Here is a 20,976-nt window from a genome sequence, read left to right as displayed (position 1 = left end):
TGTTTGTGGTGCCTCAGGCCTGTCCGGACTGCCCACAGTGACTGGGTTCTCCTCCACTTGATTTCGGTGTTCGTTGACCTGTGGTGGAGTGAACTCTACATCGTGTTCTTCCTCTGCTTCTTCTATGGGATTGCTGAACCTCCTTTTTGTTTGATCCACATGTTTGCGGCAGATTTGTCCATTGGTAAGTTTAACTACCAGAATCCTATTTCCCTCTTTGGCAATCACAGTGCCTGTGAGCCATTTGGACCCTGCAGCGTAGTTGAGGACAAAGACAGGGTCATTGACATCAATACATCGCGCCCTCGCATTCCTGTCATGGTAGGCACATTGTGACTGGCGCCTGCTCTCAACAATTTCTTTCATGGTGGGGTGTATAAGGGATAACCTGGTTTTGAGTGTCCTTTTCATTAGCAGCTCTGCGGTTGGAACCCCTGTGAGCGAGTGTGGTCGGGATCTATTGCTAACAGGAGGTGTGATAAGCGGCTTTGTAGGGAACCCCCTTGGATTCTGAGCATCCCCTGTTTAATTGCCTGCACTGCTCGTTCCGCCTGACCGTTTGAGGCCGGCTTGAACGGTGCCGTTCTGACATGGTTGATACCATTTCCTGCCATGAAGTCCTGGAATTCAATGCTTGTAAAGCATAGGCCATTGTCGCTGACCAAGACATCCGGTAGACCATAGGCGGCGAACATTGCCCGTAGACTTTCTACCGTGGCAGAGGATGTGCTTGAATTGAGAATGTCACACTCGATCCATTTGGAGTAGGCGTCTACTACAACCAAAAACATTTTTCCCATGAAAGGACCTGCATAGTCCACATGGATGCGTGACCAAGGCTTGGCGGGCCAGGACCAGGGGCTAAGGGGGACTTCCCAGCTGGGCACTCGTGTTGCACCTGCGAACACAAAGTTCAAGATCTGCATCTGTCCCTGGCCACCAAACGTGTGACCTGGCAATTGCCTTCATCATGACAATGCCCGGGTGCTCATTGTGGAGTTCTCTGATGAAAACCTCTTTGCCCATCTGGGACATGACTACTTGGTTTCCCCATAGTAGACAATCGGCCTGAATCAAGAGTTCATCCTTGCGCCTGTGAAATGATTTAAATTCCTCAGGGCATGCCCCGTACATAGCTGCTCAATCCCCATTCAGGACACATTTCTTGACTAAAGACAGTAGCGGGTCTCTATTTGTCCAGACTTTGATCTGATGGGCTGTCACGCGTGAGCCTTCGCTTTCAAAAGCTTCAACAGCCATGACCATCTCAGCAGCATGCTCAGTTGTCCCCTCGGTGGTGGCTAGTGAGAGCCTGCTGAGTGCATCGGCGCACTTTTCAGTGCCCGGTCTGTGCCGAATTGTATAGTCATAGGCGGCTAATGTGAGTGCCCACCTCTGCATACAGACCGACGCATTTGCATTTATGGCCTTGTTGTCGGCCAAAAGGGACGTTAGGGGTTTGTGATCTGTCTCCAGTTCAAATTTCCTGCCAAACAGGTATTGGTGCATTTTTTTTACTGCACATACACATGCAAGCACATCCTTTTCTACCATCCCGTAGCCCCTTTCTGCCTGGGACAGACTTCTGGAGGCATAAGCTACCGGCTGTAACTGGCCCTTGGCATTAACATGCTGCAACACATACCCGACCCCATAGAACGACGCATTGCACGTTAAAACAAGTTTCTTACATGGTTCATATAGCGTTAACAGATTGTTGGAGCATAACAAATTGCGTGCTCTATCAAAAGTTTTGTCCGCCGGCTTCTCTGGCGGTAGAAGATCCTTCATCAGGGAGTACGTCCTGGATCTACAAACCGTCAGGAGATGAGCTCTCCGTTTGTCAGCCGCATCCTGCCCAACCATTCCTTGGTGACGAAACTTTGCTGTAGTTTCTCAATAAAATCGTCCCAATCATCACCAACACAGTACCTCTCGTCTGTGCTGCTAGTGGCCATGCTCGTGTGGTTTAAATCCCAGTTTCTCGTCGCCAATAATATGTCCTTACTATACAGTATAAATGCACACGAGGCCCATATTTGAGAGAAGGTCACTCTGTGACCAGAAACCTTTATTAGCCAGCACTCAAGTGATGAAGGTGGGTGGAGCTTCCCCTTTTATACCTGAAAGTCCAGGTTAGGAGTGTCTCCCACAAGTTCACCACCTAGTGGTCAATGTTCTCACGGTGTACAACTTAGGTCAGTTTATACATGGGTTAAAATGACAGTTGAATACATGACAGGCAGATCTGCCAGAAAGCCTGAATGCAAAGTCGAGGAGCATGGAGGAGTCCGGTGCCAGCCTTGCACAGGGCTTTGGACAGAGCATGGAGCTCACCCTTTCCAGCGTGGAAGGGCTGGGCAGATCCATTAACCCACCCTCCTGAGGGATCTGTGAGCTTCAGTGCTACAGCTTCGAAATGCTGCCACCTATCAGCTATCTGTGGCTGTTAGCCGAGGGAATGGTTGTAGGATCAATGGTTGTCCCGCTGACTATCCTTCCCTATCTGCTGGTCCTGGACAGGATTAGATGGGGATAGACTTTCCAGGCTGACCTGGCCCTTACACAAGCATTGTTAACATGGAACACGTGGAGAAGAGGAGCTGCCTTAACCAGAGCCGGAGTGAACCCTTACCTCAGTCTGTGAACACGCAGCATTGCAGGCAACGTCTGCACTCCAGGGCAGATGTTTCTCTTTGGCCATCTGCAGCAAGAAAGAATGAAAGACTTACATTTATATAGCGCCTATTACAACCTCGGGACTTCCCAAAGTGCTTCACAGCCAATGAGTACTTTTAAGGTGCAGTTGTAATGTAGGAAACGCGACAGCCAATTCACGTGTGCCTGACAGGCGCAGTGTCTCTGGGCTGTTTTCCTGGCCCAGGCCATTTGCATGGTCCAGATACACTCCTGGTACAGGCTTACCCACCACCCCACTGGATGGCACCGATTGGGGCTTGGCAACAGGAATTTAGCCGCAGATACCCGAGACAACAGCCAGGGAGCTCCGAGACCCAAGCGTTGTCCAAAGTGGGAGGGAGGGAGATGGAGGACATGTAGAATATTTGAAAGTCTCTACATTTGTGAAGCCATCTTTGGATGTCCCTCTCTTGAGTTCGACACCATTCAGGAAAAAGCCGTCCGCTTGATCAACACTTCTTCCACTAGCCTAAACATTCACTTCCTCCACCACCGGCGCACCGTGGCTGCAGTCTGTACTATCTATAGGATGCAGTCTATTATATTATAACAGGATAACAGTCATTGTTCGATGCCTGACACGAGACTCCCAAAGCAAGCACTCTACTCGGAACTCGGAACGAAGCAAACGAGCCAAAGGTGGGCAGAGGAAACATTACAAGGACACCCTCAAAGCCTCCCTGATAAAATGCAACATCCCCACCAACACCTAGGAGTCCCTGGCCAAAGACCGCCCTAAGTGGAGGAAGTGCATCCGGGAGGGCGCTGAGCACCTCGAGTATCGTTGCCGAGGGCATGCAGAGAGCAAGCGCAGGCAGCGGAAGGCGCGTGCAGCAAACCAGTCACACCCACCCTTTCCCTCAATGACTGTCTGTCCCACCTGTGACAGAGACTGTAATTCCCGTATTAGGCTGTTCAGTCACCTGAGAACTCACTTTCAGAGTGGAAGCAAGTCTTCCTCGATTCCGAGGGACTGCCTATGATGATGATGATAATTATAGGATGTACTGCAGATCTCGCCAAGGCTACATCGGCAGCACCACCCAAACCTGCCACCTCTACCACCGAGAAGGACAAGGGCAGCAGGTGCATGGGAACACCACCACCTCCATACATACATCACTTCGTCGTTCCTTCATTGTCGCTGGGTCAAAATTCAGGAACTCCCTGCTGAACAGCAATGTGGGACGATGATCCATCTAATCTTTTGTTGGTGCGCAGACCCTTTACATTTACTGCATGGCTGCTGTGTAGCCACACACGCGATATCCTCTCCCCCGGCAGCAGCTGGTGATAGGCCTGCGCGGGGCTTCTGATAAAGGGGAACATTCCTGCACCATGGGGACTGCAACAGTTCAAGAAGGCTCACCACTATCTTCTCATGGGCAGCCAGGGATGGCCAATAGTCCCAGCTTTCCAGCGACCCACACTTCCAGAGAACGAATCAAAAATAAACTCACCCCATTCACTCGGATGACTAGGATCTCTGCCTTTACCGGATGGATGCGTTGTCAAGGCACCACAGAGCTCAGAGGATGCTGCCATTTCATTTGTTTGCCTGACTCACCCTGTCACCCTGACTAATCACCGATGTCAGATTTGCTTCTTTATTGTTAATTTATTGCTGCGTTCAGCTCTGGGCACCACACCTCAGGGAGGATTTATTGGCCTTGCGGGGGGGGCAGGGGGTGGAGGAAAGGGTTAAATGATGAGGACAGGTTGCATCGACAAGGCTTGTATTCCCTTGAGTGTAGAAGATTAAGGGGTGATCCAGGGTATTGGTGAGGCCACACCTGGAATACTGCGTGCAGTTTTGGTTTCCATATTTACGAAGGGATATACTTGCTTTGGAGGCAGTTCACTCGGTTGATTCTGGAGATGAGGGGGTTGACTTATGAGGAAAGGTTGAGTAGGTTGGGCCTCTACTCAGTGGAATTCAGAAGAATGAGAGGTGATCTTATCGAAACGTATAAGATTATGAGGGGGCTTGACAAGGTGGATGCAGAGAGGATGTTTCCACTGATGGGGGAGACTAGAACTAGGGGACATAATCTTAGAATAAGGGGCTGCCCATTTAAAACTGAGACGAGGAGAAATTTCTTCTCTCAGAAGGTTGTAAATCTGTGGAATTTGCTGCCTCAGAGAGCTGTGGCAGCTGGGACATTGAATACATTTAAGACGGAGATAGACAGTTTCTTAACCGATAAGGGGATAAGGGGTAACGGGGAACGGGCAGGGAAGTGGAGTTGTGTCCATGATCGGATCAGCCATGATCATATTAAATGGCGGAGCAGGCTCGAGAGGCCATATGGCCTACTCCTGCTCCTATTTCTTTTGTTCTTATGTTCTTATGATCTAATTGAGGTGTTTAAGATGATTAAGGGAGTTGATCGGGTAGGTAGAGAGAAACAGTTTCCTCTGATGGGCGAGACAAGAACAAGGGGGAATAATCTTAAAATTAGGGTGATGTCAAGAAGCACTTCCTCACACAAAGGGTAGTGGGAATCTGGATTGATGGATTGATCGAATTTAGTTGGGCAAGGATATTAAGGTTATGGAACCAGGGTGGTTATATGGAGTTAAGTGACAGATCGACCATGATAAAATTGAATGAACTACCTACTCCTGTTCCTATACTCAGATAATTGACCGAATGGTTGAAGGAAGACGAGTGTATTAGCAGCAGCTTGATCTGTGAGGGAACTATAGATGAGGGGGGTGGGGGATTGCTCGTGGAAGGTCATACCCAGCCCACGGGACCTGTCGGCTCTCACTTTCCTGGACATCTGTGAGGAGCAGTGTGTGAGAATGCTGCACTCCTACAGACGGGCTGTTCGAAATGTGTGCCGCACCCTACAGTTGGACCTGCTTCACCAGTGGGGCCATGCTCTCCCAGTGCCTGACAAGGTCACCACCACCCTGAACATTTTCAAAAGCGAAATTAGGAAACACTTCTACACACAAAGGGTGGTAGAAGTTTGGAACTCTCCTCCACAAATGGCAATTGATGCTCGGCCAATTGTTAATTTTAAATCGGACATTGATAGCTTTCTGTTAACCAAAGATATTAAGGGATATGGGCCAAAGGCGGATATATGGAGTGAGATTGCAGAGCTAGTCAGCTGTGGCTCAGTGGGTAGCACCCTCACTTCTGGGTCAGGGACTTGAGCACAAAAAAATTTAGGCTGACACTCCAGTGCAGTGCTGAGGGAACGCTGCACTGTCGCAAGTACTGTCTTTTGGATGAGACGTTAAACCAAGGCCTCGTCTGCTCTCAGGTGGATGTAAAAGATCCCATGGCACTATTTCAAAGAGTAGGCGAGTTATCCCTGGTGTCCTGGCCATTATTTATCCCTCAATCAACATTAAACAAAAACAGATTATCTGCTCATTATCACATGGCTGTTTGTGGGAGCTTGCTGTGCACACGTTGACTGCCGCGTTTCCCACATTACATCAGTGATTACACTCCAAAATGCACTTCATTGGCTGTAAAGCGCTTTGAGACGTCCAGTGGTCATTAAAGGCACTATATAAATAAAAGTCTTTCTTTCTTCTTCTCCTTAAAGTTCCTGGTGCATGTGGTTCTGGGGAGGAAGGGCCAGACAGGCTCTCATAATATTTTAATGCCGGTTCTTTGCCTGAAAAGCAAGTTAATGACGGGACTTCCATCGGGCACCAACGGGGCCTGACAGAGGTAGCTGAGGACCGAGAGGACACTGTGGCATGTTTGGGATTCTGGATCCGATTCGTTTCGGAACATTATCCAGGCTTGAGGGGCTCAATGGCCCACTCCCGTTTCTATGTGCCTATGTTCATTGTCTGCTCACATGTTGCCCTGCATTCCCCTGTCCAGAAGCAGCCATGCTTTATAACAGGAAGGGCTTCCACTGCCTGAATGTTCAGCTGGCCTGTGACCACTAGCAGCGATGAATGCAGGTCTGTGCCCAGTGTCCTGGTAGTAGCCCTGCTGCTGTCACGTTGCACCAGTCCTTGATTCCTACCCAGACCAGCACGGGCCAGGCCGGCTCCTTGGACACACTGAATCACACACGAGCTGCACGGTACCCAGGAGTGAATCATTCCTTTTACCCAGTGTCTACTGCTTATGTACAGGGGCGGACAGAGACACACACATGGGCCGTACAGTACCAGGAGTGAATCCGTTCCTTTTACCCAGTCTCCACTATACAAGGACACTGCCCTCTCCCTGGTTTGCCATTTTCATCAACTCTGCACATTATGCTGATAGTGTCCTGGATGAAACACTGATGGCAGGTGTGTTTCTGCTGACTGACATCACTTCCTGCCTCTGGTCAGCTGCCTGCAGATGTCCCAATTACCCACATTCATGGAGTTTTCTGCATGTCAGATTTTGAGCAATTGTGAGCACCAAGCCCAATATGGTCATCATACCTGCATCTCCCGGCAGGCAAAGTGTTCCAACACCGGTGGTGGGAATGTAAGCTGTATCATCGATACTGCTCCCCTGAACTAACTATGTCATATTCAACTGAGCTCGAACTAATATACTACATTGACTGAAACAGTAATCAGGATAGCTAAAGCTTTGTTTTAGGGTGGAGATTTCCACGGTCAGTTAGATGGGTAGTTGAAGGTAGAAGGGCACTAATGTGCCAGTGAGATTTACCATCTACAGATTTCTGGCTTTCCCAGAAAAGATATTATTTCATTAACTATTTCCTTCCTATCATAAGCTGAACAATGATTTTAGAATCCGTACTCCAGGTACTGACTCTATTCCACTATTTGATGATCAGGATTTCAGGCAGCCACACTATCCCATCATGCATTTAATACTCACTCGGTAACCTGTACATTTGCTTTGGGAAAAGATCCTTACTTATAAAGTTTTGGAAATATAGAGCCTGCTAGAGTAACCGTTCACAACCACCAGACGTCTCAAAGCACTTTACAGCCAATGAAGTACTTTTCAAGTGCAGTCACTGTTGTAATGTGGGAAACACAGCAGCCAATTTGTGCACAGCAAGCTCCCACACACAGCAATGTGTTAATGAGCAGATAATCTGTTTTTGTTATGTTGATTGAGGGATAAATATTGGCCCCAGGACACCAGGGAGAACTCCCCTGCTCTTCATCGAAATAGTGCCGTGGGATCTTTTACGTCCACCTGAGCAAGCAGATGGGGCCTTGGTTTAACGTCTCATCCAAATGACAGAACTTCCAACAGAGCAGCACTCCCTCAGCACAGGAGTGTCAACTTAAATATTTTTGTGCTCAAGTCCCTGGAGTGGGACTTGAACCCACAACCTTCTGATTCAGAGGCAAGTGTGCTGCCTACTGAGCTACAGCTGACACTTTAAGTATGCCTTGGCTAAGAGACCTGTCAGGCCACATTTATGTATCACTTTTAACTTCCTCTTCCAAGTAAGATAGGGCCAAAAACCCACTGGCCTTTGATCCCAGTGTCGACATCAAGGTCCAGCCACTGATGAACTCTGGTACTGACCCCTCCAAAGTTCAAGGTTCAGTGCAAGGACTCTCAATTTCAATAATGGAGGCGGGGCCCCATGCAACTAGGGCACATCACAAGCCCCTGCCGTAGGGACCAGTGCGATATTGTGGCCTAAGGTCGCTGATCTGGGGGGTGAGGGGGATGAATTCTGGGGCCCCCTCCGAGAGAGGCTTCCTGTCCCTCTTTGGCCTCTGGTGTAGGGTGGACAAAAAAAAGTGTGAAAGTGTTTTAAATTATTGGGGATCCAGACCACAGCTCTCTGTTGGGCCCATATCCAGCACCTGCCCGTACCCACCGCACGCACCTGCTATTGACTGCCGTGCCAGGCCAGGGATGTGGAAGTTCCTGGCAATGGGCATGTCTACCTCTGGTGGTGCCTCCGTTTACACCAGCCAGGTGAGGATCTTCCCCCAGAAAGGCACACAGAAAAGGCCAAGACCAGGGTTGGGGCCTAACTTACGGCCCTTCTGCCAGCCTCTTGCTGGAGTCACAGCGGCAGTGCACCGAGAGTGCTGCACATTCCCTGCGCCATTGTTCTTTATGAAGGGGCACTGACATCTCAAGGTAGTTCTTGACTTTGGGCGACAGTGTACAACGTGTGATAGCCAATTAACAGCCTGCTTTACATCTCTCCCCATTTATACTTCCATTGAAGTCAAGGGTGGCGGAAAAGGCGGAGGATGATCCAGTGAGAGTGAAGGATGGTGGAGCCGAGGGCGAGGGGGCCATCCTGGCCCGGGTCTGGGAGGGTGGAAAGGGGTAAGGGCGGAAGTGCAGGAAACGGGACTGACACGATCAACCATGGTGGAGGGGAATCCTTGGCTGAGGGAGAAGGAAGACATATGGGAAACTTGGTAGTGGGCAGTGGCATGCTCAGAACTCCATCACCATCAAGCCAGGTAACCAACCCTGGCTCACTGAGGAGTGTAGGAGAGCATGTTGGGAGCAGGCGAGCTCTCTGGCCGTCTGGCGATGGGTCCAGGGGAGGGAGAGGAGTGACCCCCTGAGGACAGATTACATCATCAACCCTGGCCCACAACACGCTGCGGGGAGGGGGAATGATGTGAGAGCAGAAAAATAACCCGTGAGTAGCAATAATAGCAGAATATTGGAACGCTGTGTGGAGCCTGCCACCAAGGTTATTTGCAACTCCGATGCAGAATTGTCTCTCACATTCAGGGAGCTGCCCCAGGCTTCATTCTCAGTTTGATCGCTGCCACAGTGACAGCGTTCTGGGTGGCAGGTTAAACACTGAACATGATAGCTGCGTCTCAGCTCAATTGCACATTCTCGATAACAACATGTCAACACAGCTACTGCTGCCGAGCTAAACTGATAGTAGTTACGGGACAAACAAATGCAATACACTGCGGGCGCTGGAAATTGGAAATACAAAGAGAAATTGCTGAAAATACTCAGCAGGTCAGGCAGCATCATTTAAAACGGAGATGAGGAGGGATTTCTTCTCTGAGGGTCGTAAATCTGTGGAATTCTCTGCCCCAGAGAGCTGTGGAGGTTGGGTCATTGAATATATTTAAGATGGAGATAGACAGATTTTTGAGCGATAAGGGAGTGAAGGGTTATGGGGAGCGAGCAGGGAAGTGAAGCTGAGTCCATGATCGGATCAGCCATGATCTTATTGAATGGCAGAGCAGGCTCAAGGGGCCGAATGGCCGACTCCTGCTTCTATTTCTTATGTTCTTATCTGTGGATAGAGAAACAGTTTAAGGGTGATGACCTTTCACCAGAGCTGGAAGATACTGGAGATGAATAGCTTTTGAGCGAGTGCAGAGCCAGGGTAAAGCGAGGATGTGGGGTGGGTGGGGGCGGGGGGGCAGGGCAAGGACAAAGTGAGAGGTCATGGAGGAATGAGATGTGAGGACAGAAGTGCGGGTAATGGCAGAACACAGTCGAGGGCTCTGTCAACCGCAGTGGAGGGGAATCCGCGGCTGAGGAAAGAGGAAGACATATCGGAAGCTGGAAGGTGGCATCGTCGGAGCTCCATCACCATCAAGGCAGACGACTAACCGCGGTTCATTGAGGGGTGTAGGAGAGCTTGCTGAGTGCAATGTATTTGCTTCGTGGGTTCTTTGCTTAAGAATTCATAGCAACACATTGCGATTAAGAACCAGCTGGTTTATTAACAAAGGTTTAACAATCACACTACACATTACCAGTTCATGCACCAGGCTCACAACTGCATACCTCATCGTGGATAACCTAGACCCAACTGGCTGGGGTTTTATTATGTCTTGTGAACATCACGTGACTGGCTAAGCCACTCACAGTGCAACAGTTCTACAAACCTGTGAGTATACTCACAGGGCATACATTACACTGGGAGCAGCATCCGGTCTATTACATCATCGCATCAAGTCAAGGTCCACCCCCTTGTATGTCAATGGTGACAAGTTTGCTGACAAATGTACAACCAATGACAGCTCTGCTGAGGTGCTGATGGAACGTGTCACTGTCCCAATGACAGTTCTCACTTTTATTGAAAATAAAGAAAAAGACATTTCTTCACACTGATATTTGGGGACTAGCTTGTGTTTATGTTGACCAAGTATTTGAACTGAATCAGTTATGGAGGCCCAGGGGTCAGGCTTACAAGAGTTAAGGCCGGATCGAGGTCCGGTGTCAAGAAATAGGTCTTCCTCCAGAGAATAGTGGGTCTCGAGAACAGGTTGCCCGCTCGTGCGCTGGATGCTGATTGGCTGAACTCCTTCCATCACAAGTTGGGCCTGTGTCTGGCTGGGGCATATTCACCTCAGATAATAAGGTAGGGACTGACTAACATCAGCCAGGACCAGAGTGCTCTCCTGGGCTCGAATTTTCCCCTAATTGGCTTGCTAGGTTATTTTACATTGTGTCACCTCCTCCGGGAGGCCACGTGATTCTGGGTGGGTGGCGAATGTTGTTACTGCGTCAGACTTGGCCGTCAGAGCGTTCTTGCTCCTACACACTGTAGCCACGGTGCGCCGGTGATGGAGGGAGTGAATGTTGAAGGTGGTGGAGGGGGTGCCAATCAAGCGGGCTGCTTTGTCCTGGATGGTGTCGCGCTTCTTGAGTGTTGTTGGAGCTGCACTCACCCAGGCAAGTGGGAAGTAGTTAGACTCTCGCTTGTGTGGCGCGAATGATACTTGCCACTCATCAACCCAAGCCTGAATGTCGATCAGGTCAAGACATTTCAGGGTGAGTTATTTTTGACTGCTGCCTGAAAATGCCCCATGCTAGCCTCCCTTTAAGTACAGTCTTTCTGTAATGTGAGTAAAACCAATATAGTGGCCTTTCAATTTAGAAAACAGAATGAGCTTGTATTGATCGCTGCGGTATGCAGAGCTCTGGACGGCTGACATGAATTTCAATGAGCTTCAGCATCAAGTTAACAACAGTGCAGAGGCAGCCTGCACTGACAGCCCAGCCAGAGAGGCTTATCCATCGCCTCCACCGTGTGGAGTAAAGAGAGACTACAGCAACTAATGGCTTGCTGGGGACCAGCACCAGCTTGAGCAGTACACCAAAATATATCGGCCTGTGGCGAGGTTTCTCAGTTAGTTCGAGTCTCCTGTGCCTAGTGACAGATGAGGCAAACCATTTCTTCCACCGTCGTCTGTCCAGACCAAACGATTTGGCTCCAGTCAGAGTGTCATCTTGTCTCACATCCATCTTCACCACAGGTGATGGTTATATTTGGCAGTCTGTGACAGACCTGTTTCCACAATGAAAGGTATTTTTACGTGGACGGGTCAATCGCCTGACTCATAAGTCCCTACCAGGAGGGCAGTGCATGGCGTGGAGGCCCCGATCTGCATGAGAACACCAGCGGCAGGTTGGGGCTATAAAAGGAGCAGAGGTGTGGTGGCCCAGGGAACAGCGCGAGCTGGTGCAGGAGGGCGACGGCAGCAAAGAGTGACGTCATCAAGGTCCAGGTCGGTGATTGGAGCGGGTACGGCAGGAGCGGCGAAAGACTGTGGAAGGATGTGATCGGGGCTCAGGAGAGGTCTGAGGTCGGGCCCAGGGGCAGCACGGGCCAGCCCATACTGCGATGTGTGTGCACTAGGTCCGTGCAGCAGAGCAGGTCTCCAGTCGTCTTGGGTAATCCTTGCCACTGGACCAAGACCTAGCTCTGTCAAGCCCGTGTGGTGGCTGGTGTACAACGGCCACCACACGTTAAAAAAATCCACGCACCGGCATCTCCCACCCTTCAGGGTATAGATCAGGATCTGGAATATTAGGTCCTTCATTGAAACACCTGTGAACTCATCTCTTTTTTGATGTGGAAGCAAGTCATCCTCGTTTCGAGAGACCGCCTATGACTGACTGACTGCACTGCCTTCAGTCTGGCTCCTACATTTTGACTCGTCTGGCTTGTGTGTCCCCTACCAGGTGTTATACTCCCGCCAGCATCGCTCTCGGGGTCGTAGGAGCACATCGCCCTCTCACCACATCAAGGTGCAACACCTCGGGATGGGTGTGGGGAGAGTTGGCTGAGTAACGTTTCTGCCTTGCATTTATTTGCATTTTAGGCATTTCATTTTATGTTTTTGAAACGAATCAAATTATTACTTCACCATTTGCACGATTGTCTCATCCTCTGCAGTAGACACTTGTGTTCCTCTGGCAACTTAAAATAATATCAGTATTGCAATTTATTAAAATGTGTCAACTAAAGTGATAACATTAACCTATTTTATATTTTGAAAAATCCTATCTCCCCTTTTCATTAGACGGCCCCATTGTCTGTTGCATGCGCCAGACCGCGTTGATGGTTTCTTCCAATTGTTGGTCCACAACCAACAACAAGTGGGGGGGGGGAGGACTGATGCACTGGCGGGTCTCTGCTGGTTCCTTCTGATGGATCAGGATTGGAAACTCAGTCTGGAGCACAAACCCTTCACATGCTGTTCCATGCCAAGTGCACATTGGCACACCAAGCCACAGTGCACGTCGACAATGAAACCCGCATATTGCAACGCTTGAGGTTTCAGTCTTGTGCCTCCCTGTGGCATGGGCTGGCTGTAAGTGGGACCTTGCCTCACCAAACCTGCAGCTTTAGTCCCTGCCACCAACTGCAACACACTCCCAGCACCTGGAGGACCATTCCACAGGGAGAGTTGGTAAAGAAGCGAGAGCAATATATCAAAACAGAACCACTTGGCTCCAGTCCTCACTACAGCCGTAGTCCCAACATGGACAATAAAGAATGTTGGTTACTAAGTTAACAGTAGATAGAAAGCGGCCCAATTCAGGTACAGATGAAAGAGATCCATTTCTTCTTTTTCTTTTCTTTGTTTCATATCGTAGGAGCAAGACAAATCTAACGTCAACATCTAAGTCCGATGTCCCGGCCAAAGCTTCTGGTGCAATAGTGTGGTAAGAGATTCAACTGACAGGACCGCTCTTTTCTCAATTCAACAATGAAGGATAATTTGTGTAAAGAGAGATACAATGGGGGCAAAGTTCGGCAGCGTCCCATCTGGGGGCAGTAACAGGCATGGGGCGCGGGTTCATGCGCCAGGCACGGAATTCCCGCCCTGCGACCTATATTGGGCTTACCGCCCTCGAGAGGAACTGCACCGCGAAATATCAGCTCCTCTAGTGGGCGGAACCGGGGCGCAAAGCCAGGCGAAATTTGCAGCGCCACGCGGTGGGACGGGACACAAACGGAGTGCCGGTCTGCAAGATGGCGGCACAGTCCCCGCGAGCTATAGACAAGAAGGCCGCGTACGTCCCTTTTGACTTGCAACCCGCGAGCAGCCGCGAGCCGCAAAGCTGTCGCCAGCGTCTGAAGTTCTGCTCCGGGGCGAAAACGGGTTGCTGCGCCCGCTGACGATGGCACTACCGGTTAGTGTAGGCCACTGGTACTCCATCCACCTCCCAAACCCACAACCTCCACCCCCACCACCTAGACCCTGGGGGCGCTACAGTTAGTGCAGGGCAGAGACACCCCATCATCATCATCATCATCATCGTCGGCAGTCCCTCGGAATCGAGGAAGACTTGCTTCCACTCTTCAAATGAGTCATTAGTGGGCGAACAGTCCAATACAGGAATTACAGTCCCTGTCACAGGTGGGACAGATAGTCGTTGAGGGAAGGGGTGGGTGGGACTGGTTTGCCGCACGCTCTTTCCGCTGCCTGCGCTTGATTTCTGCATGCTCTCGGCAATGAGACTCCAGGTGCTCAGCGCCCTCCCGGATGCACTTCCTCCACTTAGGGCGGTCTTTGGCCAGGGACTCCCAGGTGTCAGTGGGGACGTTGCACTTTATCAGGGAGGCTTTGAGGGTGTTCTTGTAACGTTTCCTCTGCCCACCTTTGGCTCGTTTGCCGTGAAGGAGTTCTGAATAGGGCGCTTGCTTTGGGAGTCTCGTGTCGGGCATGCAGGCAATGTGGCCCGCCCAGTGGAGCTGATCAAGTGTGGTCAGTGCTTCGATGCTGGGGATGTTGGCCTGGTCGAGGACGCTAACATTGGTGCGTCTGTCCTGCCACCTGATACCCCATCCACCTCCCAAACCCGCAACCTCTACCCACACCACCTGGAGCCCCGGGGTGGAAACAGGAGGCGCACACAACACCAATCGTTCCCCAATTACTTCACTTCTGAGGCAGTAGCTGTGTTGACATGTTGTTATCGAGAGTGTGCAATTGAGCTGAGACGCAGCTATCACATTCAGTGTTTAACCTGCTACCCAGAACGCTGTCACTGTGGCAGCGATCAAACTGAGAATGAAGCCTGGGGCAGCTCCCTGAATGTGAGAGACAATTCCGCATCGGAGTTGCAAATAACCTTCGTGACTCCACACAGCATTCCAATATTCCGCGATTATTAGTATTTACAGGTTATCTTAATTCTCGCCTCGCCCCCCTCCGACCACCGTCTCAGCCCTGACTCGGTGGGAGCACTCTCACCTCTGAGCCACATGGTCGTGCTGTACTGTCGCACTTCCCTCCAGGGGCTTCAGCACATAATCCTTTGGTGCGGTACTGAGGCACTGCTGCAGTGCAGAGGGTGAAAGAGGAAGAATCGAAGGAAGATTTTAAACCCACCTGTCCGGCAGAAACGAGGCAGAAATGCCCAGGGAATGCTGAGGAATGATCACCGTTTCATTCCTGCCATCGCTGCGAGCGAAGAGACCTTCCCCCGAGCCCACCGCTGGAGGTGCGGAGTGCCCGCCTGAGTCAGGGCGTGGGACTGGCACCCGTTGGTCAGTGTACGGCAGGACGGGGCGGAGCCCTGGGACTGCACACTCCCCCCACAATCGGGCGGTGGTCCAGCCCAAGTGGAGGAAAGTGTTACTGTACCTTAGGGCTCCAGCCTGGGCCACTGGTGCTCCTGGATCAGACTATCCCACCCCCCCTACACACCAACCCCCCGTCACCCCCACGCTCCACCTCCAGCCCCAGACCCACTACCACCTACCCCCACCCCCCCTCCCGTCCCCCGCGCCCCCCACCCCCTGCCTTTATCTGTGTGTCCTCTGGGCCCTCAGCTCAGAGTCAGAGGGCAGTGAGTCCAATCTCAGCTCCAGGACTTGTTTACTGAGGGAGTGCCGCACTGTCGGAGGAGCAGTACTGAGGGAGCGCCGCACTAAGGGAGGGTCAGTATTGAGGGAGCGCTGCACTGTCGGAGGGGCAGTACTGAAGGAGTGCTGCACTGTCAGAGGGGCAGTACTAAGGGAGCACCACACTGTCGGAGGGACAGTGCTGAGGGAGCGCCGCACTGTCGGAGGGGCAGTACTGAGGGAGCGCCGCACTGTCGGAGTGATAGTACTGAGCGAGTGCTGCACTGTCAGAGGGGCAGTACTGAGAGAGCGTCGCACTGTCGGAGGGGCAATACTGAGGGAATGCTGTACTGTCACAGGGGCAGTACTGAGGGAGCGCCGCACTGTCGCAGGGGCAATACTGAGAGAGTGCTGTACTGTCGGAGGGGCAGTACTGAGGGAGGGGCACACTGTCGGAGGGGCAGTACTGAGGGACTGCTGCACTGTCAGAGGGACAGTACTGAGGGAGTGCTGCACTGTCGGAGGGGCAGTACTGAGGGAGTGCTGCACTGTTGGAGGGGCAGTACTGAGGGAGTGCTGCACTGTCGGAGGGGCAGTACTGAGGGAGTGCTGTACTGTCGCAGGGGCAGTACTGAGGGAGAGCCGCACTGTCAGAGGGGCAGTACTGAGGGAGGGGCACACTGTCGGAGGGGCAGTACTGAGGGACTCCTGAACTGTCGGAGGGGCAGTACTGAGGGAGCGCTGCACTGTCGGAGGGACAGTACTGAGGGAGTGCTGCACTGTTGGAGGGGCAGTACTGAGGGAGCGCCGCACTGTCGGAGGGGCAGTACTGAGGGAGTGCTGCACTGTCGGAGGGGCAGTACTGAGGAAGTGCTGTACTGTCGCAGGGGAAGTTCTGAGGGAGAGCCGCACTGTCGCAGGGGCAGTACTGAGGGAGTGCTGCACTGTCGGAGAGTCAGTACTGAGGGAGTGCTGCACTGTCGGAGGGACAGTACTGAGGGAGTGCTGCACTGTCGCAGGGACAGTACTGAGGGAGTGCTGCACTGTTGGAGGGGCAGTACTGAGGGAGTGCTGCACTGTTGGAGGGGCTGTACTGAGAGAGCGCCACACTGTCGCAAGGGCAGTACTGAGAGAGTGCCATGCTGTCAGAGGGGCAGTACTGAGGGAGTGCTGCACTATTGGAGGGGCAGTACTGAGGGATGGCTGCACTGTCGGAGGGACAGTACTGAGGGAGCGCTGCACTGTCGGAGGGGCAGTACTGAGGGAGTGCCGCATTCTTAGAGAGGCTATTTTTTGGAATGAGGTGTTAAAAATGTCCGTCTTCTTGCTTCAGTGATTGAAGTGCACGTTTAATGACCCCATGAGACTGTTTGAAGAAAAGTGGGGAGTTCTCTCGGTGTTTCAAATAATATTTCTCCCTCAACCAATACAAACCATCAAAAACAAAGGAAGGTGGCTTTGGATGTTGGAGGCCAATCCTTGTACCCCAGAATGTTGCTGCAGGAGTTCCTCTGGGAAACATGTTCAGCCCAATCATATTCAGCTACTTTATTAACGACCACTCCATGATAAGGTCAGTGATGATGAGCTCTGTCCATTACTCCTCCAATGATGAAGCAGCCCGATGCATTCTACAGCAAGCCCTGCACGACATCCAGGCTTGGGTTGTCAAGTGTCAGGTAACATTCTTGCCACATAATCGCCAGGCAACTGACATCTGCAACAGGAAAAGGCTCTCCTACCTCACCCTGATCTTTAATGGCAACTCCATCGCCGAGGACCCGCCCGCCCCCACAACCCCGCCATCAGCACCCCAAGAGTCAACACTGGCCAGACGTTTGCCTGGTTCAGCCACATTAACACGGTGGCTACACGAACAAGTCAGTGCATGGAGACTCCCTGATGAATGGTTCACCTCCTGATCACTGAAGGAACCTTCACATTCTACAAGTCAGGTGTATCCACAGCAACACTTAAGATGCCTGACACCGTCCAGGCTAGAGCAGTTCGCTTCACTGGGGCCCCCATCACTAGACTCAATATCCACCCCTGTAATGTGTGCATTGGTGAGGATGCTCACAAGTTTGTAGAGCTGTTGCATTGTGAGTGGCTTAGCCAGTCACGAGATGTTCACAAGACTCAATAAAACCCCAACCAGTTGGGTTTGGGGGATGTGAGCCTGATGGATGAACAGGTAATGTGCAATGTGATTGTTAAACCTTTTTCTAATAAACCAACTAGTTCTTAATAGCAATGTGTTGCTATGAATTCTTAAGCAAAGAACCCATGAAGCAAGTACATTCCCCCGAGCCCACCGCTGGAGGTGCGGAGTGCCCGCCTGAGTCAGGGCGTGGGACTGGCACCCGTTGGTCAGTGTAGGGCAGGATGGGGCGGAGCCCTGGGACTGCACACTCCCCCCATAATCGGGCGGTGGTCCAGCCCAAGTGGAGGAAAGTGTTACTGTACCTTAGGGCTCCAGCCTGGGCCACTGGTGCTCCTGGGTCAGACTACCCCACCCGCCCTACACACCAACCCCCCCTCACCCCCACCCCCCCCCCCGCCCCTACCCCACCCCCAGCCCCCAGTACTCAGCCCCCCAAATTTGCAAAAGCCCATGAAAAGCCAACTCGTTTCCGATGTGCATAAGGAACTGAGCAGAGTTTGACTGAATTTTTTAAATTAAAAACAAGTCACATAATTTCTCACGGCTGTGGACACTAAGATAAGCAATTGGAAATGTAATACAGTGATAAGGAGCAGTGCTCAGGAAGGAAAATGTGCAGCGCGTGCTGATGTTCAAAGTGCTGCCCCATATTATAGGAGCAAATTGTTGCTATGGTGGTGATGCTCGAGTTGGTCTTCCTGCCTGGTGGGCCACGTTGATGATGCAGGAGTGGTCCATTTTAAATTTCTCTAAAAGAGAAAGAGGACTTTGAACAAACAGGACTCTGCTGCACTTTCCTTCTCTTTCGGTAGTTCTAAGGCCTGGAATTGGAGGATGTTCTTGCTACGGGTGAATGTTGTTGTTTGCTGTACTTGAGCTGAAAGAGCGTTGCCTGACACGGAGGAGGTCCAATTCTCATGGCCGTGCTCGCTCGGTTTAGATGCTTCTTTGGGATGGAGAGGCGACCCATCTCCCAGCTTCCCGTGTTACTATTTGGTCTATTTTAGAAAGAAAATTAATTAGCTGAGGAGGAAATATTGTCGTCCCAATAATCAATCATATCGAGCTAAATAGCCAGGACGTAAATGGTTTTCCAAATATAAATCATGTTAAATGAAAGGGGTCTTTTATTGTGTTTGATGATTTTGGGGAGGCTACTCGCCATCTAATCTCCACTCACTTCTGCTGGCGTTGGGGCAGATGATTCTCCTTCTACAGTCTTGAATTTCTTTTGCTTGTAGTAGTTTCGTTTCGGAAGGACATGAAGTAATATCAAGTCACACACAAGAGTTGCCTTTAAAGAAGCAAACAGTTCATTAAAAGACTTCACCTTCTCAGTGTTACAATACCTTATCACCTTTCAAAAGATGCATTTATGCGTGTCTGTCCATTGTGAGTCCCAGTCTCACCCCAGATTCCTGAGCCACTTACTGGGGCAGTGTAGCTGACATGGGTTCCCGTTGCCTTCCTCGTGGTATTTATCTTTGGAGGACCTTCTCCTCGGTGGGCTGCAACCGAGGCTGAAGAGCCCCACTTACCTTTTACAGTGGGGGGGGGAAACCACCCACACCCATCGGATCCTCTGATGGACATTGGCCCAGTGTTCAGAGCCCATCGCCAGGACTTTCCAGAGCGGGGCCCTGACCCAATCCTTCTGACTCACAGGCAGAAATGTTATCACAGAATCATAGAATCATAGAAATTTACAGCATGGAAGGAGGCCATTCCGACCCATCGTGTCCGCGCCAGCCGACAAAGAGCTATCCAGCCTAATCCCACTTTCCAGCTCCAGGTCCATAGCCCTGTAGGTTACAGCACTTCGAGTGGTGAGGGTTTCTACCTCTACCACCCTTTCAGGCAGTGAGTTCCAGACCCCCACCACCCTCTGGGTTAAGATATTTCCTCTCAAATCCCCTCTAAACCTCCTCCCAATTACTTTAAATCTATGTCCCCTGGTTGTTGACCCTTCTGCTAAGGGAAATAGGCCCTTCCTATCCACTCTATCTAGGCCCCTCATAATTTTATACACCTCAATAAGGTCTCCCCTCAGTCTCCTCTGTTCCAAAGAAAACAACCGCAGCCTATCCAATCTGTCCTTGAGCCAGTGGTCACTCCGCCTGGGCACTGGTCACCCACTGAGTGACAGCCCAATATTTAGTGGTCATATTCTAGTCGCCACGCGCCAGGGCTGTCTGGTGTGAGCCTCGAACCCTTCGCCTTCCCACTCAGAGGTGGCAGTGTTATTGCTCCCTTTACATAGGTAACACTCCTCAAAATATTTGTGATTGTTGTCCACTTGATGGACTGGCGGTCTAACTAAGATATTCGTCTCAGTTAAGCAAAGTGTAGAGGCAATCCTGCAATTCCATGTTCCCAGCAGGGGGCCATGCTGCAGGGACCAAAGGTCAGAGCACAGACCGATCTGTGACCCATGCTCCTGGGGCCAAAGGTCAGAGCACAGGCCTATCTGTGACCTGCTCCTGGGGCCAAAGGTCAGAGCACAGACCTATCTGGGACCCATGGTGCAGGGGGCACAGGTCAGAGCACAGGCCTATGTGTCCCCCATGCTCCTGGGGCCAAAGGTCAGAGCAAAGACCTATCTGTGACCCACGGTGCAGGGGGCACAGGTCAGAGCACAGGCCTATGTGTCCCCCATGCTCCTGGGGCCAAAGGTCAGAGCACAGGCCTATCTGGGACCCATGCTCCTGGGACCAAAGGTCAGAGCACAGGCCTATCTGTCACCCATGCTGCAGGTTTGCAGCATTACCCCCGCTATATATTGGCTCCAATTACAGAGCAGGTCCTGAGGAGGAAGAATTGTGATGGTAGAAGAGCTGCTGGAGTAAGCTGAGGAACAGAGAAAAGTGAAGGTCAGAGGATTGCTCTGCTTTGAGAACTTGGAACCATTAAAAAATGGGCTTTGTCTCATCATCAGGTAAATACAATGAGGTTAATTTAAACTTTGGGCGATACCGAATTGGACGTGGAGTATGCACCCCGCCCCAGTTTCTCTTCCATTGACTTCAATGGAAGGGAGTATCGGTCGGGTGTACAATATATGGCTGTTTCGAGGTTGTTCCTTTAACAATATCGCCCAAAGATAAAATTACC

The 20,976-nt window shown here is 51.2% G+C and overlaps 1 protein-coding gene across 1 annotated transcript in view; it reads right to left on the bottom strand.

The window, feature by feature from the left end:
- Positions 1-20,976, bottom strand: part of p2rx1 (purinergic receptor P2X, ligand-gated ion channel, 1) — a 170,979-nt gene that overhangs the window by 24,195 nt on the left and 125,808 nt on the right. Inside the window, exons 11-12 of the mRNA XM_070856810.1 lie at positions 19,046-19,159; positions 2,636-2,704 (exon numbers count right to left, since the gene is read on the bottom strand). Coding sequence (XP_070712911.1) covers positions 2,636-2,704; positions 19,046-19,159 — 183 coding nt within the window. The remainder of the gene's footprint in view (positions 1-2,635; positions 2,705-19,045; positions 19,160-20,976) is intronic.

This window comes from Pristiophorus japonicus, chromosome 16 (genome assembly GCF_044704955.1).
Source record: "Pristiophorus japonicus isolate sPriJap1 chromosome 16, sPriJap1.hap1, whole genome shotgun sequence".
Classification (NCBI taxonomy): Eukaryota; Metazoa; Chordata; class Chondrichthyes; family Pristiophoridae; genus Pristiophorus; species Pristiophorus japonicus.
The sequence above is the reverse complement of the archived record's forward strand: the minus strand, read 5'-3'. Positions and strand labels throughout refer to the sequence as shown.